Genomic DNA, 27590 nt, shown 5'->3' on the forward strand with positions numbered 1-27590 from the left:
GCATAGGGAGTTTTTTCTTTTCATTCAACCAGCAGGTTGAACGGAAAAAACCCGACAGGTCTCTGCATCCACACAAGCAATCTTAGTCAGTTTTCCCCACTGGGCCACTGTATTCTGACTGCAGGGTCTCCCCGTATCAGAATACACGAATCGGCAACGCAGCCATTGGCTGCATGCGCTGATCAAATGCTGGTTTCCCAGCAGGACTGCAGAAGCCAGTCTAGTTTTTATAAGTGCTACATGTTGCGTATATAATAGTTTAGGTCCAACATGTATGTTCAGGCAATGCAAGTGTGTGCACCACATTTATTGACTTGTAAAATACAACGTGCCACTGCAGATCTTCTTAAAGAGTGTAGTTGCCTAGCTGTCCTCCTGATGTTTTGCTGCACAGCTGAATCACTGACCCAGAATAAAAAAGTCAGATCTCCTAAATCTGCGTACTTGTTTCAGGTCAGCAGTGGCAGTTCTTGCATTTTACTCAGATTATATTTACAGTTTCTGCTAAATTCTGTTTTTTGGAATTTGAAGAGCTGCCATTCGAGTAAGTGATCTGCGCCAGTCTGACCACGTCTTTACAGTGTTAATGTAAAGCTACTGTTATATTCTTTAAAAAAAAAAAAAAAAAACATAAAGCCTAACTAGAGAATGATGGTTCAGACTCAGCATGGTGCTGCTCACATTGGGGCTTATTTACAACGGGAAACTCCACTTTGCACTATAAGTGCATTTGAAATTGCACTGGAAGTGCAGTCGTTGTAAATCTGAAATGAGGGGAAGCTCTGCTGATTTTATCATCCAATCACGTGCAAGCTAAAATGCTGTTTTTTATTTTCCTTGCATGTCCCCCTCGGATCTACAGCGACTGCACTTCCACGTGCACTTTCAGTGCAATTTCAAGTGCACGTTGAACTTGTAGTGCAAAGTGGATTTGCCTTTAGTAAATAACCCCCCATTATCTTTACTGAAAAAAATAAAAGAATTTTACATTCTGAATTTGGATCCAGAGATCACCAGATCCAAAGTTTTATGGATATACAAGAAACCTTTTTTCCCCCAGAAAGTCTCTGGTTCCTTCCCGTGCTCTTAATTTATCTGTTCCAGCAATACTGTTAAAATTTGAAGTATCTTATTTCCCAGCACATGTTATTAAAATGAAAAGCAACGCTTGACTGCCTAGTGCCATCAGCAGCAACCCTTCAGCTCTCAAACAGTATTCCTTATGATGGATATAATTTTCATGTGCATGGGGTGTTAAGTGATGCAAGGTTTTATGACCACAGATTTCCATGTGCAATAATTCTCCTTCTCTTTTCCCCCAGATACAATATTTCTTCAAGATCCTAGACAACTAAAATCCCCCCCAAAAAAAGAGATGAAGACAAGAGAATTGATTTATTCATTTTATTGTCTGATGTTTTGACTGAAAGAGCATTGTACTCTTTGCAAATATTACAGATGTTTGAACAATGTGCACACAGTAGACACATGATACATCCTATGGATACTGCATTGCATTTTTTTTTTTAAATAAAGATTTATTTTTCAACACGTGACTTTGGTTTATTTCATACATTAGTTTTTCTCTTGAAGAAAAATAAAATTGTACAACTGCATAAATATAAAATTCTTCCACCATGAAAATGGTTAAAACATTTGTAAAGACACAGCACCAAACTTTGATGCTTCCTGAAAAAAAAAAAAAAAAAAAACACAACATGTATAACTAAAAACAATTAGCCCTATTCCTTGCAAAAAAAAAGTGACAGTCTGACCCAGGCCTCAACACACCTTAATAAAATAAGAAATAAGGGGAGGATTGAATTAAAAAAAAAAAAAAAATATGCATTAAATACAAAGCACAGCACAAACCATCACCTCATAAATGTAAGTGAAGCTAAACAGAAAACAGGAAAGAACCGCCCCCCCCCCCCCCTTATCTAAATAAAATCAATGCCACACTGACATGACTTCATGGAGTGCTATTAAATATCCTTATTGGTTGGCCATCTTTTACAAAAACAAAAATACCATGCCAGTTTTATTCCCATTATAGAGTATTTACACCTTGGACTGCAGGTTTGATCACATAAAGGAAGATCACACAACAAAAACATGGCTTGGCGGATACTGTAGAGTCTGCACATATGCTACTGTACAAGTACACTAAAAAAATAAAATACACAATGTAGCAATATATACTGGGGCCAGAAACACTGCTTACTACATTTCGATTATGGAATTATAATTTACAGCAAAATGGGCATGTCCCAAGGTTCAAGTCATTTATTCATTTTTCTAAATTTACAGTATAATAAATACTCGTTGCTATTGCTACACCTTGATTTTACATTCTAACCCTAGTAAATGCAGAAAGCTAGTGTAAAGCATATATATTTAGTGTAGGTCCCATACATGACTGTTTGTTCAAGACTAAAAGTTTTTTTTTTTTTTTTTTGTTAAATTGAATTTAGATTATGATATTACCCAAGCTGTGCCTATAATCAGCTCTTTATGTCAAATTTGATATCGAAACGTCCCTGAAAGCGGTCTTTATCACTATAGCCTAGGTTATCACCAAAGGCCTTGCACTCAATGCGGACTTCAGTGCCCATGGTGACGTTAAATTGAACAGCAATAAGGGGCTGGAGATAGTGGGGCTGTATCAGTCTTCCATAGTAAGGGTAGTAGTGCAATGGGAATCCAGCAATTCCTGCCATTCCAAAGTATTCCACATCCAAGATCTTGGGTTGATCATCCTCTTTCTGGAATACAAAAATTTCAATAAAATTAGATAAACCAGTAGTTCTAGATTTATACGCTAATCTTTTATAAAGTCAGGCTTAAGTCTGCCATCTTCTGATTGTCCTTATTAATCGATATAAACCTCAGCAGGGTTGCCTCAACGTTACCCTGTGGCCAAGCTTTGTAAGTGGCTTCCCATGGGGGCACTGGACAAAGGAGGAGCCAGCAGTGTCGGTGGAAGAACCAAGAAGAGGTGAATTGGAGGTGCTCTGTGAAATTTTATTGCACAGAGCAGGCAAGTATAGATGTTTGTTATTTTTATAAAAATTCTTTACAAACACTTTAACAAGCAGTAAATGGGCTTTAAATAAGCCCTCATCAATCTTTGTAGCAGTAGGTACTGTTGAGCAACTAATCCTCAAAAATCACAGAAGTGCTGAAGTTGTTTAAAGCAGAATTACAAAGAAGGTAGACATGCAACAAGGTTGATTTACTAAAGGCAAATATACTGTGCACTGCAAGTGCTGTTGCTCTAGATCGGCGGGGGAAGCTCTGCCGATTTCTATCATCCAATCCTGTGCAAGCAAGAATGCGTTTTTTTTTTTTCTTGCATGAATTCCTCAAATCTAGAGCAACTGTACTTGTAGTGCACAGACTATCTGCTTTTAGTAAATTAACCCCAATGTCTCTTCTGCAAAAAATAAACCTACCTGCCTGCTTGCAGTCTTCTGTGCTGAGCTGTACATGGGCATGCACAGTTCAGTTAACATTACCAGCACAGTTCCTGTGTGCCAGGATGACTGACTCCTGTGCATAAGTTACATCATCCTGCAACACCCAATCAAGACAGCCAAAGATTGGCACCTAGAAGAAGCCTGGGGAAAGATGCTGGCGAGAGACTCCTCGCGGACATTGGACCAATGGAGAGGAGGTGTAAGTATTGTGACTTTGGTGTTGCTTGGTTTTTAGCAGCTCAGCTACCCCTTTCCAGAATATCTGCTCTGTTTACATTACAGTTTAGCAAAACTGCTGAATGGCTACTGGGAGAAGATCTTCAGTGAACTTGGAGGCCAAGTTGCTCTGTGGTGCCTGCAGTCAGTAAGAGTGTTTTAAAGCTCATTTGCTAAAGTGTGAGGCTTTAACCACCCTGGAAGAACAAAAGTATCATAATCCTGCAGTGTTCTGCTTGGAATACCTAATGCTGACAAATGTGGAGACATTTTATCTGTTTTTTTTATCTAAAAAAAAAGACAGACCAGTGCACAGTAAAAACGACCTTTTTTCCTATAATAAATGTCCCCAGAATTATAATATATATATATATATATATATATATATATATATATATATATATATATATATATATATATATATATATATATATATATATATAAAAAAATCTACTCCATTTAGATGTATTCTTCTACATATTTAAAAAAAAAAAAAAAAAAAAAAATGCAATTAGCGTTTGATTGGTTTGTGCAAAAGTTATAGCATCTACAAAATAGGGGATAGTTTTATGGCTTTTTTATATATATTTTTTTTACTAGTAATGGCGGCAATCATCGATTTTTATTGTGACTGCGACATTATGGCGGACACATTGGACACTTTTGGCGCTATTTTGGGACCACATTTATACAGCGATCAGTGCTATAAAAATGTACTGATTACTGTGTAAATGTGACTGGCAGTAAAGGGTTTAACCACTAGGGGCGGGGAAGGGGTCAAGTGTGTCCTAGGGAGTGATTCCAACTGTTAGGGGGCATGGCTATGAGTGACACGTCACTGATCACTGCTCCCCATGACAGGGAACAGACGATCAGTGACCTGCCACTCAACAAAGAACGGGGAGATGTTGTGTTTACAATGACATCTCCCCGTTCTACAGCTTCGTGACCCCATCCAGGACACCAGCGGACATCGAGTCCACGGGCACGATCATGGAGCTCGCAGCAGAGTCGGATGCTGCCGGCGGCAAATTTAAAGGGACATACATGTAAGCCCATTTGCCCGTCCGTGCTATTCTGCCGATGTAAATGTTCGTGCGGTGGTCAGCAAGCGGTTAAGATGTTCATCATTTATCTGCTGGGCAATCCGCAAAACCTGCGTCCTTTAGGAACTTTATGGAATACACAATTGTTTTCATTTTAAAATCAATGGTTATGTATTTTTGCATGATAAACCCATTAACCATTGCAGAATTATGATCTTACCTTTCCTGCGCAAATAATAGGAATAACATATGGATTGTAAGGTACTCCGGGGATTTCAGGAAAAGTTCCATTAGCTGGGGGCTGAAATAAAAAAGGCATACATTACATTTTTAAACTAAAAAAACTAAAAAAAAAATAAAAGGATTGCAAAGGAGATGGGAAAGAGTGATCTTACCTTTGGCTTAAATCCCAAGATCCTGTTCAACTTGATGATTACACAAGGCCTGCCATCCTTAAAGCCAAAGGTTGGATCTTGTAAACCAGAGCAATTTCCAAGCCAACTCCTATCAAACTTACATGACATTTTCTGGCTACCATCTTCAGTAATTGGTCCTTGGTCTGTGTAGGTTGTTGGTCGGTCTGAAAAATTCAACGTAGGTTTAGTAAGCTGTCCTGCTACTAAGGTAAGTAACTAAAAGTAAACTAGTATTTTTAGGCCGAGAGATCAGCAATGGCAGCCTCCATGTTTTTTCATGAAGCATATGTCTGAGCAAAAAATAAATAAAAATGCAATACTGTGCATGTACATTGTTTTGATGCAAGTACAGGAAAACACCTTTTGATCCTGTCAGAAACATTAGGGTTGATTTACTAAAGGGAAATCCACTCTGCGCTACAAATGCACTGCGCGTGCAGTCAATGTAGATCTGAGGGGAAGCTCTGCTGATTTTATCATCCAGATTATGTGTAAGCAAAAATGCTGTTCATTTTCCTTGCATGCCCCCCTCAGATCTACAGCAACTGCACTTGAAAGTGCACTTAAGTGCAAAGTGAATTTACCTTTTGTAAATAACCCCCATTGTGTTCCCGACTTCCTTTACTAACTGACAACCCAGGGACTTTACTGAACTGAAATCCCCACTAGAATTATTAGTCCTGACTGACTGGGGTAGGGGAGTCTGTCGTCCAGTAGGAGGGAAAGCAGGCACTGAATGTTATGAGCACACTGAAATTCTACCAGGATCAACAGACTTGTCTGTATTAGCAGCATTCTTAAACTGATGAAACATGGGCAAATGCACTGTACATGTGGTTTATTTTGTCTAGACATTCACTTTTAGTGAACGTTTGTGAGAACCTGTCTTACATAACCTTCAGAGCCGGATCACACTGGGGTGACTTGGGATCCGTCTTGAAGTTGCCCCAAGTCACGCAACATGTCAAATTCCATGTTAGTCAAAGAGACCCGTCTTAATGTACACTACTGAGGTCGCTCCGACTTCAGAAAAGGTTCCTGTACTACTTCAATCCAACTTCTAGGTGACTTGTACCCAGTGATTTCAATGGAAGTCGCCTCCAAAGTCAGATCTCTGTCTTCACTGAAGCAACAATACAGGAAGAGAAAATTGGTTTTCTCAGGCAAACCCCTCCCTCCCACAGAGCTGATTGTTGTTTTATTGGCCACTGGAAAGTCGCCTGTCCTGGAGGCAACTTGTAATCGCCTTGTAAGTCGTCTGTGGTGCGCGCTCTGGTCGCCTCGCAAAGTCGCGGCCAGAGTCGTGTTGCTCCTGTGTGAACCGGCTCTTACAGCTAACTCAAACAGTGTTGTGATGCATTTTCCAGATTTTTTTATTGTTTTATTTAACTCAAACAGTTGTAAAGAAATTACAAGCTTTCAAGAGTTACTATGTTACTTTCAGAATACAAGGTTGCACAATGAGAAGTTTTTAGCGGAAAAAAAATAACATTAAATAAAATAAAAAAAACACAATAAAGTCAGCCTCACGTGAATCAGTATGACACACACTTGTAAACACATAAAAGGCAACGAATGTCATGGTGTTTGGACCAGATCCACTCATCGCAAATTCATTGTAAGATATCCATATCCTGGAAGATTATCTAGCAGACAAAGAGGACCCATGTACTGAACTGATGTTTTTTTAAGGTCAGTGTGAGGGAAATAAACTTCAGTTTTCCATTCTGAAATGTCCGGCCAAAAGGTCGAACTGTTTTGAGGCTTTTGTTCTACAAACCAGATATATAAGGACCTGGGATAACTCAATATAAAACTACATTTAAAACATTAGATAGACTGTGGATAGGGGCTAGAACTTCTGCCAGGAGTTTATTCCCATCTGTGTTACTGTTATGCCCAGTTCACACAATTGGAATTTTCTGATGGAAAAAGTCAAACAGATTTTTTGCATCGGAAATTCCGACCGTGTGTATGCCCCATCGGATTATTTCCATTGGAAATTCCGATGAATTCCGTTGGAGTTTAGATAGAGAACATGTTCTCTTTTACTCCGATGGAATTCCAATCTGATTTTGGTCAGACAAAGGTCTGACCGTGTGTACGGGGCTTTAGACATATTGGCTCTCACCTCCTGTTCTAGTACCTACCTCTGGCCAGGAGAGAAAGCTGCATCGAGAATACAAAAAGATAAAAATCTAACAGGATTAGAAAAACCAGGAAAATGGTTCCCAATGAGGCCCTTCTTCATTGATAAAATGGCCTAAGCCCCTTCCTCCTAGATAGACCGGATGGGGGACATTTAGGGCCAGTTCACACCACAAAATCACTCCAGATCAGTTCCGGGTGTGTTTCTGCATGCACGTTTTTGATGTGATCCAGTGCGTTCTGTTTCCGGATGCATTCCAGATGCTCCTGTTTTTTTTCCAGTCCAGTGCATTTTTAATGCGTTTACTGCATTCCAGTACAGGCCAGTGCAGGCAAAATGCAGCACGTTCTACTTTTTTTTCTGGAACTGGAACACCCTGGTGTGAACTTTTCAATTTCATTTAAATAATTGATTAGCTTCAATTAATTACACAATTGATCACATGTTTAATATGCACTAGTATATATTTGTAGCAGTCTTATAGTTGTATTGCTATGACTAAGCACTGTTGAGTGTGAAACGCGTCAGCTTTTTTATTCTGTACCCTGCTGTGGTTTGTACTTTTGTTATTTTGCACAATAAAGGAGTTTTATCGGAGTGCGGCTGTCCAAACCTTCCCTCTTCTAATTGCTATATGCTTAGCCTGCACCAGCTGCTTCCATCTTGGAGAGTGCCTTTTCCACACATCCACCTGGAGCAGTGATCCCTTCCACCCCTGGTGTGAATTATATCACTGGAAACCATATACCCTACGTTTTTGATGCAGAAAAGAACGCACTAGACTGCATGTGGTGTAAACTGGCCCATAGACTTTCAGCAGCTTCTTCCTCCAAAATAAATAAACAGGATGGAGGACAGGGGTTATATAGGGCTTCCTCAATCTGAGTTCCTTCCTCCTAAATATTCAGGATAGAGCACATGGGATATGCAAGTCTTCCTCAGCCTAAGCCCTTTCTTCATAGAAGATGAAGGGAATTTAGGCTTTCAGCAGCCTGAGCCTCTTCCTCCAAGAAAGGATGGAAAAAAGGGGATATATAGGCCTTCAACAACAGAAAGACATATAGGTGTTTATGTACTAAAGGCATATCCACGTGGAAGCGCAGTCGCTGTAGATCTGAGGGGGAAGATCTGAAATTAGGGGAAGCTCTTCTGATTTTATCATCCAATCATATACAAACAAAAATGCTGTTTATTTTCCTTGCATGTCCCCCTCAGATCTACTGCGACTGCACTTCCAAGTGAACTTGCAGTGCAGTTGTAGAGCAACGCGGATTTGTCTTTAGTAAATCAATCCAATAGTGTCTGTTCATCAATATCAGTTCTCAGGCCTATTTATGAAGTGGTGTAGATCGCTTCTTTTCAGGAGTGAAGCGATCTACAAACATTTCAAAACTGTGGAGAATGCCTCCTGGTTCTGTAATCTTGCGACATAGCGAAGTTACAGTACCAAAAAAAAAAAAAAAAAAAAAATCAGTGAAACACCCTGGTGTCCATTTATTAAAGCGGTAGTAAACACGCAAGTTTTTCTTTTTTACACCTGTAAGGGTGCAAACTAGCTTATTATGAAATACTTACCTTAGAACGAGGCGTCGGTGTCCCTCCCAGTCCACGCTGAGGCATCGCGGCTCCAGCGCTTTGAGTGGCTGGAGCCGCAATGTCGTCACTCCCGCACATGCGCGCGGTAATCTTCTTTCCGGCAAGCTATGATTAAACACTAAGTATAGTGTAAAACGCGTCAGCTCTGCCGGTGTGCTGTGACATGTAGTGCTGTTTTTCTATTTGGATTTTACAATAAAAGGTAATTTTTTATTTGGAATGCGGCTGTCCAGAAGAATTTGTACTTTTGTTTTGCAAGGCCTGGCGTCTGCCGGGCCCTCAGCCGAGAACCCCCTGTGCGCATGCGCCACTGCAGTCAGCGGTGCATTGCGAGGGGGAATATCTCCTAAACCATAAAGGTTTAGGATATATTTTTATTACCTACAGGTAAGCCTTAGTATAGGCTTACCTGTAGGTAAAAGTAAACAAAAAAAAAAAAAAAAAAAACTATACAACTACTTTAAGCAACAGTAAATTAGCACTGCTGAGTACATGGGCATTCTCAGAGGAGACCGCCCACTTCATGTTAATAAAATAATTAACACCATTACACCAATAACACTATTGGCATTTAGTAGTCTTAGTCCCTTCACCAGAGATAAGCGTATATAGTTTTTCCTCCGCCTCCTAAATAGACAGAATGGAGGACAGGGAATGTATTCGCCTTCACAAAGCCTATGATCAGAAGAGACTCTTAACTCAATGTTAGTACTCCTGCCAGTTTTTCTCTGTCCCTATTCTGTTTGGTACATTTCCCATCACCTCCTCTACCCTAGAAAAAAAAGGAAATAAGACCCCTGGTCTATCTAAATTAAATAAAAACTTCAGTTCTGGCCATCATCCTTCTGCTTACTATTAGCCATGTTCTTTCTGATCAAATTAAAAACGTTAATTTAAATGTCAATGTAAATGTGCAAACAGAAGTTTGTAGCCCTAAAATTGATACTCTAGTACTGGTCTCCAAACTGCTGGCCGTGGGCCAAATGCAGCCCTTTACTTGCCCTTATCGGGCCCTTGGGGCACTATTCCTCCCACTGACACCAACAATATACATACCTATAGCATGCTTGCAGTTTGTGACCATGTCTTGTAGCATGCCTGTAGTCTCCGACCATCTCCTGTTGCCCGTTTGCATTTTTGTAGCATTGCATTTACTCAACATTCCGTGTGGCCCTTAGTGATGTTAGGGTCCACACCCGAGGAAACCTACATTAAGTTGGCCATCGCTGGTTTACACAGCTCAATGCACCAGTAATTTACTGTGCATAAACTAGCAAACCTATAAAATTCTGGAGTGGCAGCCAGTTTAATCCCGCTCAAGGAACAAAAATGCCTACAAATGCGGTTTTCATACTCACCAGCACAGTCTCTAAAGATGTTTGGGTCCAACTGCTTGCTGCTATTGTATTTGTCCAAAAACTTAGATATACTATTCACATATTCTTCATATGTCGCTGGGTCATTTACTGAAAAGGTGACTTCGGTTTTTAAAGCTCTGGGCACCTGTGTGAGTCCTAGAATAAAAAAGAAATATATTAAAGTAAATAAAACTTAAAATCCTGACACAATTCAAAGATGTTTGGAACAAAGCAAACAAGCAGAGCTCTGGCTTGACCCATTTCATACCTCACAGTCACTAAATATGGCGGTTCACTTCAATCACAATAATAAGGATGAGGGGGTGAAAGATGTATCTCATCTGTGTATTTCAATGCCTGCCTAAAGTTCAGCTTTGTCCAAGAGCACCTGCACCATTAGAACTAGCATATACACCTGAAAAACTAAAGTGATCTACACCAGAGGCAAAGATTTTAAGTGGTGAAATACTCCTTAAAGTGGTAGTAAACCTCAGACATGAAATATGAACAAAGCATACCCCTCTATAGTGTGTTCTTGTCTCAGTTAAGAGCACCAAGTGTCATTTCTGTCTGCTGCTTCGTTCATCTGCCATCAGTATCACTTCTGGCAAGTTTTCCTGACACCACGAGAAATATGGTGACAGGGGTGGAACCTCCAGCTGATTAACAGCCTCAGCTCCGTTCTTGTTTGCAGTGTAAAGGGAAGGGGAGACGGGGGGGGTCTCTTTCCTCCAATCAGCGCTCCGCAGTGTAACTTCAGCTCTCCGCCACCATTTTTTGTACAATTAGAAAAGCTGTATAAATTCTGGACTTCATCTGCAGTCTTCTCTTCTCTACTGCTGTTCAAACAGGTACAAATTATGTAGGGGAATTTGTTTCATCTCTGTGCATCAACTGAGGCCAGTCATGTCACTGAGTATATGGAAGGGTCATAGATTGAAATTCAGCTGGTTCAACAGGGACCGGTCCATGTATGGCCATTCCCGCTCGACAAAATGTTGCAAAACACTTCAAGATTAGTGGCTGCAGCACTCTGGATGATAAAAGCTTGTAGTGGTAGGTAGAAGCCATCTTCTATGACATTGTCTGTGCTCAGTAAACTAAACTCTTACTGACTGTTACTGCACATTACAATGGCTCTTTCCTGGATAAACCTATAGGTAGCAATACACAGCTTGATTCCCTCTGCGTATAGCATAGATGGAGGAATCTTTACTGATGGCTATCATATTCTGGCAGCTATGGCACCCATGACTGCCTGAATACCATGGTGCTGCCAAACAGGGACTGCACCTGACATTATACAGTCACTGTTCAGCTGATACTGTTAAAGGACAAGGGGCCTACATAATGTTGAAATAGCACAGATTTGTTGTGACCTACAGCAATTAAAATTCCAGCTTTTATTAACACAATGGCTGAAAGTTAACATTCAACCAAGGGCTATAGGCAACTGAACATCAACACTTCTTGTGCTCTTATTAAAGCAGGACTATACTCACCTGCCCTCCAGCGTTGCGGGGTCCAGGAGTTCCCTGCGGCAGCCCCAGATCCAGGTAAGTATGCACCCATGAAGGGGAAGGTGGGTTACTTAAAGTTTGCACAAACAAGATCGATGTACTTATCCTGTAGGGCTGGTTCACACCAGAACGGGAAAGGAACGTTATGTATGCGTTTCCTGAACCGCAGGGGAACTTGCTGCCCTTGTGATCAGCATGCAGATGCCAATGTATGGTTAATGGCACCACAGATTGCAAATGCAGCGCATTAGCGGGCACCAAAACGCATAGTACCACAGTAAAATGCAATGCATTTTGAAACAGTAGTGCTTACACTTTGTCTGCAGCCCACTCAAATGATTGAAAGGAAGTCTGAACATAACTGCCAAATAATAATCAGAACACATTTTAGCCTAGTTGTGTAGTATAATTAGTAAAACAGAAATCGCACTAATAAACAGGGAGCCAAGTACTGTAAGCAAGCCAGGCACTACTGCAGCCACCCCAAGACATTTTCAGGTGCTAGAAGCTGAAGGGGAGAACATGAGCCGATTACTATGACACATGACATTGTAATGCTGTAATAGGAAATACTGAGGTCACTGAGGTGTGTGAATCATATGATTGGCTAAAGAGAATTATTGTCCAGGCTCCTTTCCTGTACCTAAATGGCATACTCCAATTTCACTACACCCTCTGTGATTTTAGGCAGTCTGAAGCTTTTCACAGCACCCTGCTGATCCCATAGAACAGCCATTGTATGCCTGCATTGTATAGAAAGGAACAGAGAGACACGGATGATGTCATTGGCTCTATCATAAGATATGTAATAAAAACAGAATGGTTTTGCCTAAAAATCTTATTAGCATATTGATGTTGGAATCAAGGAAGGCAAAATTAAAGTGATTGTAACACCCTCACATATACCCAGTGAAGTGACTGCTATCAGGTGATACATAGATATGATACACATCCTCCTACATACATTGTACCTGTTTATCTGTAGTATGTTCTACATCCAAAGGGCTGAACTACAAAGCTTTTCTGAACTGTCGGAGAGCTGACGTTACATTCTGGAGAGCTCGGAGAGATGATTGGATGGAAGGGAAAACCCCTCCCCCTCCTACACAGCTCATAGGAACAGAGCCAAGGCTGTCACCCAGCTGGAGGCCCCTCCCCTGTCACTATTTTTCTCTTGACATCAGAAAAATTGTCAGATGTGACTCATGCCAATAGCAGAGGAACGAAGCAGATGATAAAATGACAGTGCTCTTAATTGAGACAAGTACACATTATAGAGGGATAAGCTTTGCTCACATTTCATGTGAGGTTTACAACCACTTTAAACTGAAATTGAGCACAAAAAAAAAATGATATTTATATTAAAAGTATCAACACGATTAAAGCAGAGTTCCACCCTTTCTTACACCCACTGGTAGCCGATACCTATGCCTTTAATATTTGGCTTTTAATTATTTTTTTCTTCAATTTCCCTGCACTTAGTCGCTGCGGCGATGTACGTCATATTTTGACTCGTGGGATTGATGACACTGATATCCCAGGAGTCAAGATACGATAGGCATCCTCTGCTCCGTTCGCGTTATGTCTGCAATTAGGACACAGTGCGCCACGCTGTGTCCTAAATGCACAGGCGCAAGATGTATGCAAGTTAGCCAGCTGCAGCGATTGCCTGAAATGAGTAAGAGTGGGCTTCAGATGCCCACTGTCTGCATACCACTGAGTAAACAAAGAGTTATAAGCCACATCAATGATCACAGTTTTGACTTTTGATTGTACTAGCAAAAAGAAAAATTAATGGGGGGCGCTTTTTAAAAAAAAAAAAAAAAAAACAATTGACAAAGGAGACTGGAACTAAACTCGACCATTCCTGTATCATTTTCACCTTTTCTTTTTTACTTTATCTTTCCTCTCCTGCATATTTTAAAGTACAGCACAGCACTTTACGGTGTACGTTTGAAGAGAACAGGCCGATTTCATTTAGCTAAAGGCTACAACAAAAACCGTTGGCGGTGAATTATTAACTGAGCCTGTGAGTCAAGGTCATATCTAGAGGGGAAGTAGCAGTGATCACTCCTCCCTATGTAATACATTCGTCAGCACAGCCCAGCACATGGAGGAAAGAAAAGCCACACACAAAGCACAATTGTACTTCCCTTTTTGGGTATGGAGGCCTCACATTCTGCACTTCAGCTTGTTCACTTCAGATAAGACTTGGAACTGCTTACATGGTATATACAGACACGTGTCCCTGCTCTACCAACGCTTTATAGCTCACATCTATGGATGGATCGATTGGCAATTTACAACTTAGATAAAAATCAAATGTCTGTCCTCAGAAGTAATACTCCTTCATGTTTATCATTCATTTTTGGAGTAATGTAAATATTTCCTCATCCTGTATGAAGGGTGAGGAATACTGTGCACTAATAAAGGGGTTTAGGGAGATTAAAGTTTTAGTTCTGTAAAGCTCATCTTTTTTGTTTAGTACATTACTTCTGTAAATAAAACCGTGTAAAAAAAAAAAAATCTTATTTGTGATGGCAAAAAGCCCAAATTGTTCCCAAGTTGGCACTTATATAACAATAGAGAACTGACTGCCTGCTGACGCTTATTGAACAAGTCCATTTCAATGCAATGCTAACAATAAATTGCTGTTATAGTGCCTGTATTTACAGTAAGCGCTCATTCACACTATGTGCGGTTACCTGCGGTTTTTCTCATATATAAATACAGGTAACTGCAATGACACATAGAAAAGAATAGTTTTCTGTCATGTTCAGACCAGAAGTGGCGGAGCAGTGCCATAGTATGTAACATGTTTGCATATCGCTCCGCATGCAGGGCCGGTGCTACCACTAGGCAAAATAGGCAGCCGCCTAGGGGAGCCCGGCCGATGGTTTCCCTCCACGGCTGTATGATCTGCAGGATGTAACCAATTCAGTCTTAGGCAGCTGCTCTGTCCGATCGGTAGTGTAATTACAGGCACAGCACTGGAGCCAGAGCTGATGCTTCCTGTATAGCGCCGCCTCCTGTCACATGGGCAGGGCAAAAGGGGGTGGAGTCTAGGGTGGAGCCATTGGGGTGGAAAAGTGAGGTTTCGCAAAAAGCGTGTCAAAAATCCTTGCCCCAGCCCTGCATGTCACCGCAGAGCAAGCGCAGCATACCTGAATGTAAATAGAGCTGCGACAACATTGTGCACGCTGATATATTTTTATGGTCGAACTGGATGAATTGTGTCTTTTTTCAACCTGACCAACTATGTAAAGAATGAACTATGTAAAGTTCCTGGCACAGTTACCAGTGGCTAACGGAAAGCTCCCAATCAATTTGGGATTGGGAGCATTCTGATCATGTGACCGCTGTGACAGCCAAGTACAGCGGTCACATGATCAGAAACCCTGCCCCGCCTCCAGGCATCAGAAACCTCCTAAAGCAGGGGTCTCCAAACTATGGCCCTCCAGTTTCCCATCATGCCTAGTCAGGTTGGTGAATGTCAGAGTTTTACAATGCCCCATGGGACATGTAGTTCCACAACAGCTGGAGGGTCATAGTTGGGAGATCCCTGTCCTAAAGGGCCAGGAAGTGCCGGCATTAAGGGGTTAACTGGGACAGGGGTGCTGGCCCTTTAAGTTGGCCATACACTGGTAGATTTTTCATTTAATTCTGAACAATCTTTCAATCTTCTAATAATTAATTGGGCCAAATCAAAGATAGTTGATTAAAAACAAATCAAAGAAGCAGAATGGAAAATTTTCTCGAATGAACAAAATTCTAATCCTATATAAATCCAGTATACACAGATTTTTTCTTCCTCATTCAATCCGTGGGCAAAAAAAAAAAAAAAAGGAGAACAGAGAAAACTACCCATCTGGTGGTGAGAACGGGAAAACCCTTTGAATTACTGACCATGGACTTCCCATCAATGACATACAGCGCAGATGGAGGAATCTCCCACTGTGAATCCTGCATTTTGACAGTATCCAGTTAGAATACACAGAGAGCAGCTGCATCCGATTGGATGCAGCCGCTGTTCAGCTGAAATGTGCAGCCCAGCTCCTTCTATTTTTTTTTTTTGTGGCCTTTTATCCTTTGATTTTTACATTGAAAGACGTGGGAGGTGGCTGACAGCACCACCTAATACAGCTAATTTCCTGTTGAACCAGCTGAAATTTGTACAGCGCGTGCCCAGCCTAATGGTGTATGTGGTTTTGGTTCCTGAAATTCTAGAATAAAATAGAAGCAAACTATTTTTTTTAGTACTTTCAAAACGACATTTGTCAAGTCTTATCAAATGTACCAACTGTAGGCAGATTAAGATGAGATGAGATCTCTTGATACAAATATCTATCAATGTACGGCCAAATGTAGTCAGTGTCACCATTACTCACAAGAAAGAAAAGGCACATGTGACTGTGTGACATCTAGCCTGCAGAGGAGGCAGGTCAGCGCTGTCACAGTCATATGAATAATTTAGTATTTATTTACGTGATGTTGGTAACAGATACTGTAGTTCCACCGTATCCAGACTTCAATGCTTACACAGTTAAGCTGTACACGCCATTTTGTTTTTTGCTCAACGATATTGAAACACCACGTTTGGTATCTGGGTAGTATTTAGATGACAAATGGATTACCAATAGCTTTAGATCTATGAAATTCTGGTGTCTGCCACATCCGCTTTGTAGCATTGAAATGCGCCCGTGTATGGCGGGCATATATTATACTAGAATATACAACCTGTACATTACAGGACGAATTGCAAGCCTCGGCTATATGCTATGAAAATTCCATCTAGTTCCTGATAAACCAGATAAAATCTGATCAGTAGCTCTAGAACACAGTAAATGAGATAAGGCTTCACTTGCAAAGATTACACAATCACATGCGAGGAAAAAAAAACAGCATTTTTGCTTGCACATGATTGGATGATGGAAGTCATCAAAGCTTCTACTCATTTACTAAGCTCTGGAGCAACTGCATCGTTTATTTGACTTTAGTAAATAAACCCCAATCAGTCACTGATGCATAACAAGCATGCAGCAAGTGACATCCAGGCACCTAATCTGCATACTAGTCCTGGCTCAGTAACTTGGAAAGTAATGAAGCCATAGAGAGCCAGTCAACTAGCATTTTCAGGAGGAGAATTCTGCAAGAATTCGTTCAATACAGGTATCAAGGTAATTTCAGAAAAAAAAAAAAAACAGGACGGCATAACAAAAGTGGAAGTAAACTGTACCTGGCAAAAAATTAAAAAAATCCCCTGTGAAGGCAATGGCATAATGTGCTAGTATGCATCGCGTACAATATTAAATACTTTCCTTAGAATGTAGCCCTCCAGTCGGCTGCAGCATGGAGCTCTGAAGATATAGATTATATACATACACACATTTTTTCTTTTTTTCTAGTTTTAGATAAAGTAGGGAAGGGTTCAAACCTCTCATACAATAATTTTTTATTGCACAGTAGGGGGGGATTTTCATTCACTTTCTGTCTTGGAGACACAACAGGAAACGAGAGAAAATCCCCTCACAGTAATGGGAATTGCCTTCATAGTTGTCCCCAGAACATTTGTCCAATTTGTTTGATTTAAAGCAGAACCTCGCTCCTCCTCCCTCTTTAAACTTGGCAGTTTATTCTTTTTTTGGGGGGAGTGGGTATCTGATTTTGACAGGTACCTGCTTCCCCACTTCCGGTCAGATGGCTGCAGCGATCTTGGAAGAAGTTTGGCCCTCTCCTTCCCCTGCAGCCTTCTGGGACACATCACAGGTCCCAGAAGACTGCGGAACCAATCATAAAGCGCAGCATGATTTGCGCATGTGCGTTTGAAAGCTGGCTGTGAAGCACACTTTAGTCAAGATGTTGGCACCTGATTAAAGAATCGGCTTGGGTGAGGACATCTCTGGATCTAGGGGCAGGTAAGTGTCCTTATATTAAAAGTCAACAGCCACAGTATTTGGCGTGAGAAAAGCTCCTCTTTAACCTTACCTCTTGCTCTGGCGACAACCGTAAAATTTGGCATTTCCCCTCATATTTGCAGTCTTGGGCTGCTCATACAGGGTCAGAATCTTGGCCGCTTAACCAGGAACCGGACGAGATTCAAACCATTAATGGGCAGTCTGAATGTACCAAGTTGATCGATCAACTTGGGTACACAACCAGCTTGCTGGATTCTCTTGCGATTATCACTAGCGCCTAGCAATAATCACTGTTCCCGCAGGGAGAAGACAATGGCTCGGCAGGAGGAATTCCCCTGTCAGCACCGACTGTGTTGTTGGGGGAATCGTGCAAATTTCTTTCCTGCAAAAATTTGCACCATGTATGGCCTGCCCTAATTAGCTTTGCATGTTGTCAAACTACATATCTCAGCACGCTCTACGATGTACAGAAGCCTCTTTAAACATACATGAAAAGGAATCAATTGCTTGAAACATTAGCAGCAAAATGGAGAGGTATGTAACTTGATACAGTGCTTCTGTCTAATCCCATTGGTCATTATCAGTAATTACCATTATTTCACAGGAGAAGATAACATTTCAGCTTCATTTGATCAGCTACTGTGACCTGAAGGCTTCAGTACAGCAATGAGAAGAACTGTACTTGTTTATATATAAGAACTTGGATACATACAACTGTTGATGAGGTTGTATAGTGGTGCTATAACCTTACTACCACGCACATGTATTTAAAGTAACATTAAAGTGTTACTAAACCCACAACAGTAGAATCAGTCTTCATTTGCAGTAAAGCATGCTTGTTATACTTACTATGGAGCCGACGGGGTTAATCCTGTGTATTGCGTAAAAAGCCTGTTTGATCCTGTTCTCGGATTCTCCCTTTCTTCCACAGTCCCTAATCCATCCCCCTGATAGTACAGAGCTTTGGGGGCACTCTGCACATGCTCAGTTTGCTTGAGTTATTTTTATTTTTTTTGTGGGGCATATGATCAGCACAGGGCAATAACCCTTATAGGACAGTCAGAGGAGAATGAAAACCCCCTCCTAAAAGCTTTAACCAGACACTGATGAGTAAATTCATTTATCAGTTTATATTTACTAAAATAATTGCATTTCCATGCTTTGTGTACTGTGGGAGACCAGACATAGTGAATGCAGGGTCCGAGGTTTAGTAACACTTTAAACCCTATTTTATTTTTTTAAAGAACTACAGGAGCTTAATGTACAGACTTTAATTACTGTCCACTCCTACAGGTTTCAAATATTTCCTTTCTTGCAGTTTCCCATGACTTCCCTAAAGCTTGCCCCTATTTCTGATAGAACGCCCCTTTCACACACCGTTCAGGTCCACCTGTCAGTTTTTTCGGCAGAACTGAACGGGCGCATCTATGGAGCATCGGATGCCAGCAGTGACTATGTCGGCTGGCATCCAATCCGATAAAATCGGACGTATGGCGATACGTTCGCCATCCGTCCTGGCGGATCAGAGGAGATCTGATGAAAACATACGATCACTCCATAGCAAACAGCGGCGCTCGACAAGCCCTTCCCCGCTCAGTGAGCAGAGAGAGGCCCGTCATCCGCCGGCTCAGCGGAAATCAACGGAGAGAACTCCCGCTGAGCTGGCGGACTCCGCCCTGTGTGGAAGGGGCATAAGGGCTCCCTACCTGGCAAGGTCCTATGGAGCCACCCTTTCCTCTGCACTTCCGGCAACACATATAAGCAGCCCAAGAGGTTAAAACACCTCTGCTCTTACCTCCTAGAAGTGTGCGGTCAATCACTTTTCTTGGGGAAGGAGCAGAGGCCAGCCTTTTTTTGTGATGTCTTCTCAATCTGCCTGTGCATGAGCCCTCACATCTGCCCAATTTTATAAATCTTGGGTTACATGTGTATGCTTGTGCAATGACTGATGGGACATTTAATCAGGTGATAGGGAAGAATGGTATGTGCTGGTGCCCTGATCAGAAGTTTGAGAAAGAAGCGCACTAGAGAGAAAAATATAAGAGTTTCTGAAAATTGCTGAGCAGAATTGATTGTTGCCCTATAACCCAAAAAAATGTTCGTTAATCACCTGCCGACCGCTTACAGTAAATACTGCAGATGGCCGACGGGTACAGGTAGCTTCTTCTAGGTTAGACGGCACACATGTGTGTGCCCCTTGCGGAGTCCAATTACAGCACAAGCTGGCAGGAGGGCACACACATGTGTGCCACCTAACACAGATGGAGCTGCCGACGTACGGGTACGTGATTGTGCCTGTACCTGCTGGCCATTCGCAGTTTGGCAGCTTATTTCAGCCTTTGATTTTGGCTGATTGGCTGTGGCCAATCACACACAGTTTTGTGTTTAAACGTAGCACACATTACATATTGTTAAAAACACTGTAAACTCTTTTATTGCCCCTAGATGTTAACCCGTTCCCAGCCAGTGTCTTTAGTACAGTGTCAGTGTACAGTGTTATAACCGCACAATCGCTGGTTAAAGTAGCACAGTTCTGAATAGCACTGGTCATAAAGGGGGAAAACCTTTTGGTGGTCAAGTGGTTAAAGATGAGCTTTTATAAATAAAAATAAAAATAAAAAAAAAAGGTAATAAATAATAAGCATTGGATGGTGAAGAGCAGTCTAGCTGTCATGTTTATAAAAAAAAAAAAAAAAAAATCTAACTAGCTACTCCTTAACACTTTTTAAAAAGTTTAGCAAGATGTCTAGTCACTTACATTTAGCAAATACCAGTTTTCTTGATTCCTCCCTACTGTGCGTGCAACTCCACTACACATACAAATGACCCCAGCTAGAAACCCTCTGGAGATCCCTCAATTAGCTTGACCCAGGCATTCAAGCCTATAATCAACACTATCAGCTAATTGGTGGGAATGTTGTTATCTACAGCACAGTGAATAGCTGCCAGCCACTGTGACTGCAGACAAAAATATACCATGGTATCAGTTGCAGCGCCAGAGCATCATGACATTGGGTCAGACATGAAATGAACCAAACACCGTGCCATTTATGACAGATTCAATTCACAAAGCTTTAACACAAGGATAAGGATCTTTATTTTAGCCATGTGATATTAAAGCGGACCTTCACCCTTGTTTTTATTCCCCCCAAAATCTCCTCTTTGGTTTTGCTGGGTTATGCTTAATAACACACTCAGCCAATCCAGCAGTGCTCTGTAGTGATCTGCTGCTCTGCAGCTGCACACCTGGCCCTAAAACTCCATCTTAGGCTGGCTATAGACAGAGCGATTTTCTTTTCTACAACTACCGCTGGGAAAACACAGCGAATATTGCTAGTGGCTATAGCAGCCTTTAGCAATAATCGCATGTAAAATCCGAAAGGATGGCTGTACCCAAGTTGAATGATCAATCAACTTGGGTACATCCAGCCTGCCTATACATGGTTAGAATCTCAGCCAACTCCTGGGACTCAAACTGTATATGGCCGGTTTCACTCTCTGGCATCATCGGAAAGCTGCCTGTCTGTTCCTGCAGCTGGCATCCTGATGGCAAGCATGCACTGCGGTATGTCAGTGAGGCCTGGCTGCAAGGACCAGGATGAGACAGATGGCTCCCGATGGACATGAAGGCTCCTGGAATGCATGATGTAAGACACTAAGAGCAGCTATGCCATTCGCACCTAGGCACGAAAACCAGAAGGGGGGGGGGGGCAACACACACCAAATTATATATATATATATATACATATACACACACACACACACACACACACACACACTTTTTTTTGCAGTTGCATGAAGGAAGGCGAGAAGAAATGTCATTAAAGAAAATAAGTATGGAGTAAAGGCTTGCTTTCATTTTCAAAACTAATTTTGATAATAAGGATTCCTATCCTGTTACGTTAGTGCATTGAGCTGTGTCCCTTTAAATGAAACGGTATAGTAGGAGCAAGTACAATAACAAAAGTAAAACGCAGCGTTACCTGGTGGTGCTACGCGATCTTGATACTTTGGTTCATAGATACTGATGGTTAACAGAAGCACTTGAATGGTCCCAATAAATATACCAGCTAAACACCCATAGAAGATGAAATAGAATAGGAGGATTTTAACTGCAAAATAAAAATAAAAATATAAAAAAAAATGTTAATACCTTTATTTATCAAATAAGTCAACTTAACGTTACAATATTAGTGCATTATATTAATATATACCGTATATTAGACACTAGTAACTTAGACCTCTACTTAATAATACCCTATAACAACCAGGGTTAAATGTATGCCGACACATTATGATTGCCTATCCTCTACCCACTAGTGACCCTATAGTCTGGAAATGTCACTATAGCTGGCCATACACCAGTAAAATTTCATTTGATATTCTGAAAAGAAATGTCAGAGCATTCAATCTTGTCATTGAGTCAACCAATTTCATCCAAAGGCCCATTAATACATCCGAGAGTACATTCAAGTTTCAGGTCTGGACAAAATGTCAAGTGGTTATAATCCTCTGAAATGAAAAATGAACAAAGCACATCGCTCTATAGCAGGGGTCTCCAAACTTTCTAAACAAAGGGCCAGTTTACTGTCCCTCAGACTTTAGGGGGGTCCAGACTGTGGTCATCAGGAGTAGAAAATGCAGTTGGAGTAAAAAAAAAAAAAAAGAAAAGCCCCATCTTTGGTGTCAGTGAGAGGAATTGTGCCCCAACATTTGTGTCATTGGGAGGAATTATGCCCCATTGTTTGATTGGTAGGAACTGTGCCCCATCATTGGTGCCATTGGGCTCCATTGTTGGTGTCAGTGGATGGGGGGGAACTGGGCCCCATTGTTGGTGTCAGTGGGTGGGAGGAACTGGGCCCCATTGTTGGTGTCATATGGAGGAACTGTGCTTCTTCATTGGTGTGAGTGAATGAAATAGTGCCCCAGGAGCCGCATAGAAGCAAGCAAAGGGCCACATCCAGACCCCCCCAGGCTGCAGTTTGGAGACCACTGCTCTATAGTATGTACTAGCCTCAATCCAAAGAACCAAATGGGATTTCTGTCTCAACCACGTGTATCATTTGTGCATTACAATATGTACAATTTTTTCTGAACGGAAATCACATAAACTATTAGAATGAGGTTTGTTTAGATAAGAAAAATGAGAAACATTTTCCATCCTGCTCCTTCGAATTTTCTCATCACTACAGCTGCCTGGACCCCATTAACCACTTCCGGACCGCCGCATGTACATTTACGTCGACAGAATGGCACATCAACATACCTGTACGTCCCTGCCTAGGCGTGGGTCGGGGGTCCGATCGGGACCCTCCCCCCGTAAATGCGGCAGTTCCCATGGCTTCAGGAGCAATCCGGGACGACGGCGCGGCTATTCGTTTATAGCCGCTCCGTCGCCATCGCTCCCTGGAGCTGAAGAACGGGGAGAGCCGTATGTAAACACGGCTTCCCCGTGCTTCACTGTGGCGGCGTATCGATCGAGTCATCCCTTTTATAGGGAGACTCGATCGATGAGGTCAGACCTACAGCCACACCCCCCTACAGTTGTAAACACACACTAGGTGAACCCTAACTCCTACAGCGCCCCCTGTGGTTAACTCCCAAACTGCAACTGTCATTTTCACAATAAACAAAGCAATTCAAATGCATTTTTTGCTGTAAAAATGACAATGGTCCCAAAAATGTGTCAAAATTGTCCGAAGTGTCCGCCATAATGTCGCAGTCACGAAAAAAATTGCTGATCGCCGCCATTAGTAGTAAAAAAAATAAAATAAATAAAACTATCCCCTATTTTGTAAACGCTATAAATTTTGCGCAAACCAATCGATAAACGCTTATTGCGATTTTTTTTACCAAAAATGGGTAGAAGAATACGTATCGGCCTAAACTGAGGAAAAAAAAAATTGGATATGTTTTTGGGGGATATTTATTATAGCAAAAAGTAAAAAATATTGCATTTTTTTCAAAATTGGCGCTCTATTTGTTTATAGCGCAAAAAATAAAAACTGCAGAGGTGATCAAATACCACCAAAAGAAAGCTCTATGTGTGGGGAAAAAAGGACGCCAATTTTGTTTGGGAGCCACGTCGCACGGCCGCGCAATTGTCTGTTAAAGCGACGCAGTGCCGAATTGTAAAAACCCCTTGGGTCATTTAGCAGCATATTGGTCCGGTCCTTAAGTGGTTAACCACAAAAAAAAAACATTTGAATGAAATTCTACTGGTGTATGGCCAGTTGTTATCTCACAGCAAATAGGGCCGATTTGTAGATTGTAAGCTTTAACAAGTAGGGTTTCTGATCCCTCCTGTATTGAATTGTACTGTCTTCACTGATGTTGTAAAGCGCTGCGCAAACTGTTGGCGCTATATAAATTCTGTATAATAATAATTACATGTTTGTTAGGGAAATTTCTGCGAGAGAAGGCCAACTTGCGTCGTAGTCCAATCTGGCACTTAACACTTTTCCAGATTTACTTTGCATGTGGAAAGCGAGAAGTATCTAAAGAGGATTGTTAATTAAAAGGCTCCATGTGGAATGATAAGCCTAGTTACTTACACAAAGGCCTAGCCACCCTTTACTTTTACTAGTGTCAGGAAGAGGCACGTTCATAGTTAAAGCTGGTATCCAGGCAGCACTGAGCAAGTGTCAATGACGTCAGTGAGATTTGGAAATTTTTTCCACAGCTCAGCCATAGCAGAGAAGAAAAGCACCATTGCTGCTAAGCAAACATGCTATGCTGCCTCTGATCTCGCCCGGGCTTCAGGCTGTCATTGTACTTTCACGCGGGCCTTGATTTGCATATGGAAACACTGTGATCTGCAAACCACATACATGTCATTGGACATAAAAAAAAAGATCTTCACTAATCACACACAGTACAATACACACAATGATAAGATAGTCTAGCTTTAGGCAACCAGGAACAATTTGCCGAGGATATGCACCACAGCCACATCTGTTCAGCCTCAATTAAAGTCAATTAACGTAGCCGAGGCCAGAGCACTCAGATGCTACCTCAGTGACAACAATATTCAGTATGTGTATCAGCGGCAGCCTGTGGAAAATATTGCTTAACCTTGCATTGAGCAACATCTAGTACTTGTATTTAAAATTACGCAAATTCCATATACACACAATAAGCATTAGGCCCCCATTCGCACCAGTGTTTTATTGCACCATTCCCAAAGCACGACAATGCTCAAAATGAAGACGGCCATTTTTCTCAAGGGGCCTGTTCACACCTAAGCATTACGTCACTTGTGATGGAGGCTTAGGGAAGAAGCCCCTTACACTTTGCTGGGAGCGATGGAAAACGCATGTTTTTCAGGTACTTCTGGGTGATCAGAACATATAATTCTGCTCCCGTACTATAAGTCATGCATATAAAGATGCCTCTAAATCACCAGACTATGCTCACGCAAAGTGTGAACGTGGGTTTACGCCAGTAGAGAAATCATCTTGCAAGTACAGATTGGTCCATAGGACTGTACTATACCATAGCTGTAACTAACACACACATTTCACACCTAACCGAATTGTCACATTTTTTTTTTACCATATATAACCATGTCACCAAGTATCGGATTTATAACATACAGACTAACCATGCCAAAAAGCACAAATTCATTTTCTTAAATTAAGAAATCTGATGAAAGAAAAAAAAAAAACATGGAGGATAATAACCTTCATAATATTCTACACAAGCCATACTAAACCTAGGTTCCATTGAACTTTGGGGTTCCCCCAGAGGTTCCTTGCCCTGTGACTGATTGATGTCCCAGCTAATGGTACCTGCATAACGTGAACATTCTAATACCACTGTAAGGGGGCATTCACCTCACTAGCCATCAATGTAAGAGGGGGTATTCTTCCTATTGACCATTATTGCAAGGGGGGCATTATGACTACCTATCACCTATCTAACAGGGCATTCTTCCCATTTACCACCTATGTAAAAGGGACATTCTTCTCACTGATCACCAATGTAAGGGACATTCTTCTCACTGATCACCAATGTAAAAAAGGGACATTCTTCTCACTGATCACCAATGTAAGGGACATTCTTCTCACTGATCACCAATGTAAGGGACATTCTTCTCACTGATCACCAATGTAAAAGCGCCAATCTTCTCACTGACCACCAATGTAAAAGCGCCATTCTTCTCACTGACCACCACTGCATTTTTCTATTGCTCCTCAATGGACTAATCCTACCAGGGGTTCCCTAAGAACTAAATTTTATTTGTAGGGTTATTCTGAAGTAAAAAAAGATTAAAAATAAAATAAAAGGCTGCTCCCAACTCAAAAGGACAGAAACTGCTAAAAGAACGGGAAGGCCCAATGTCCTTGTGGTGCCCATCAAGGTGATGCTTGGCCTCCCAGATATTGTATGGGACGTTGTAAAAAGGCGTATTTCATACAGGCTTCATTTCCAATGCGTTCCACACAAAATAGAACTAATCCTGGGTGCAATTTTCTTTAATGAGGTTTCCATAACGACCAAAGATCATCAATTATGAATGATTTAACAAAGAGAGAGGGAGAGAAAGGCAAAATCCGTAGGAGGCTCTTGGAATACTTTCGACGCGCCTGCTCTATTGTGCACCTTCCAGGCCTAAACTCAGGTTACAGCCGGTTGCTAGGATACGACCTCTGGAGGGACCTGCTGGTCCCTGACAGTTGTCCCCTGCCTCCGGCTAGGTCTAGCCCAGATGCTGGATTACCTTCTCTGGTGCTGATGCCAATCCCCAATCTACATGCCCAGCCCGCATCCACATCCCGCAGCCCTCACCTCTAAACCTGTCACCTTGACTAACCTTGAGCACTGATGCAAAATTAACTCTACTGGGGTGACTCATCAAATAGCCAATCCTCCACAAAGGTCAAGGGTTAGATCAATGCCAGTTTTGGATCCCTCCCTCCCTCCCCTAATGGGCTCCCCTCTGCGGATTTTTCATGGCAAGCTGCAATCCCCCTCCCTTAGATGTGTAGTGGGTGATGATGATGATGACACACACACACAGGGTTCTCTCCTCCTCCTCCTCCCTCTTGTCTCAGCTCTTATAGATCGCCTACATGGGCGTCCTTCACAATGACCTTCCCCCCCAAAACCAGTATGTCTGATCTGACGGTAGAAAGGTGTCCCCAAAGCAGATCATTGGCACAAAACACGTCCATTCTCCGATCACCCCCCTTTCTATAACACCCCATGGGTGATCGTGCTCATACTTACACCAGCTGCCACCTGTTCTACCCAAGAACTCCTTCTTCTCCGGGTTCCAGATGAATTTCTTCCAGCTTCCATCGCTCTCCTTGGCTTTATCCCTGGCCATGCTGCTGTTTTTTTTTTTTACTTGTCTTCTTGTGCTTTGTAGATTGGTCAGATGTCCCTCCCTTGTGCTGCTTCCTGGTTACGAGGGCTAGAAGACTGAGGCGATGAGACTTGGCACTGCGGATGGCGATCACATAAGAAGAATGTGGAGGGGAAGGGGGGAAGCTGTTACAATGACAGCGCTGCCGGCGAGAAGCAAAGGGAGAAACTTGGACCCGGCGAGATCTTCTCTATTCTCCCCCCCTTAATATATCTACCTTGTGTAGAAGAGGGGCGTTATCTGTGAAGGAGGAAGGCCAATAAGAGCAAAGGCGGGGCGGGGTGGGGAGGCGTGGCTTGGGAAACTGCAGATTCAAGGACGGGGGCGCGGAAGTGTCTGACCGCGCCTCCTTCTCGTAGAGAGAGAGAGAGAAAAAAAAAACAACGAACAAGGTGGTACAAAGTACAAAATGGTGCAGATGTGAGGGAGCGGGGAGACTCCATTGGGATGAGTGGGGAGGGAGGGGGTACACTCAGAGACCCTTATGACGTATGAGCTCGTAGCCCCCGTGCTTGTCTGCGCACA

General features: G+C 42.0%; 2 protein-coding genes across 2 annotated transcripts in view; one reads left to right on the plus strand and one right to left on the minus strand.

Moving 5' to 3' along the window:
* The window catches only part of NME7 (NME/NM23 family member 7), a 236223-nt gene extending 234672 nt beyond the window's left edge, over positions 1-1551 (plus strand). The window contains exon 12 of the mRNA XM_040337354.1: positions 1323-1551. Coding sequence (XP_040193288.1) covers positions 1323-1355 — 33 coding nt within the window. The 3' untranslated portion in view covers positions 1356-1551. The remainder of the gene's footprint in view (positions 1-1322) is intronic.
* ATP1B1 (ATPase Na+/K+ transporting subunit beta 1) lies at positions 1391-27274 on the minus strand. Its single transcript, XM_040337355.1, has 6 exons — positions 26927-27274; positions 21679-21807; positions 10261-10416; positions 5137-5321; positions 4962-5042; positions 1391-2765 (listed from the first exon to the last, which is right to left on the minus strand). Exons 1-6 carry the CDS (start codon positions 27024-27026, stop codon positions 2505-2507), a joined length of 912 nt encoding a protein of 303 aa, XP_040193289.1. The 5' UTR covers positions 27027-27274; the 3' UTR covers positions 1391-2504.
* Positions 27275-27590: the final 316 nt, after the last annotated feature.

The sequence above is a fragment of the Rana temporaria genome, chromosome 2 (genome assembly GCF_905171775.1).
Source record: "Rana temporaria chromosome 2, aRanTem1.1, whole genome shotgun sequence".
Classification (NCBI taxonomy): Eukaryota; Metazoa; Chordata; class Amphibia; order Anura; family Ranidae; genus Rana; species Rana temporaria.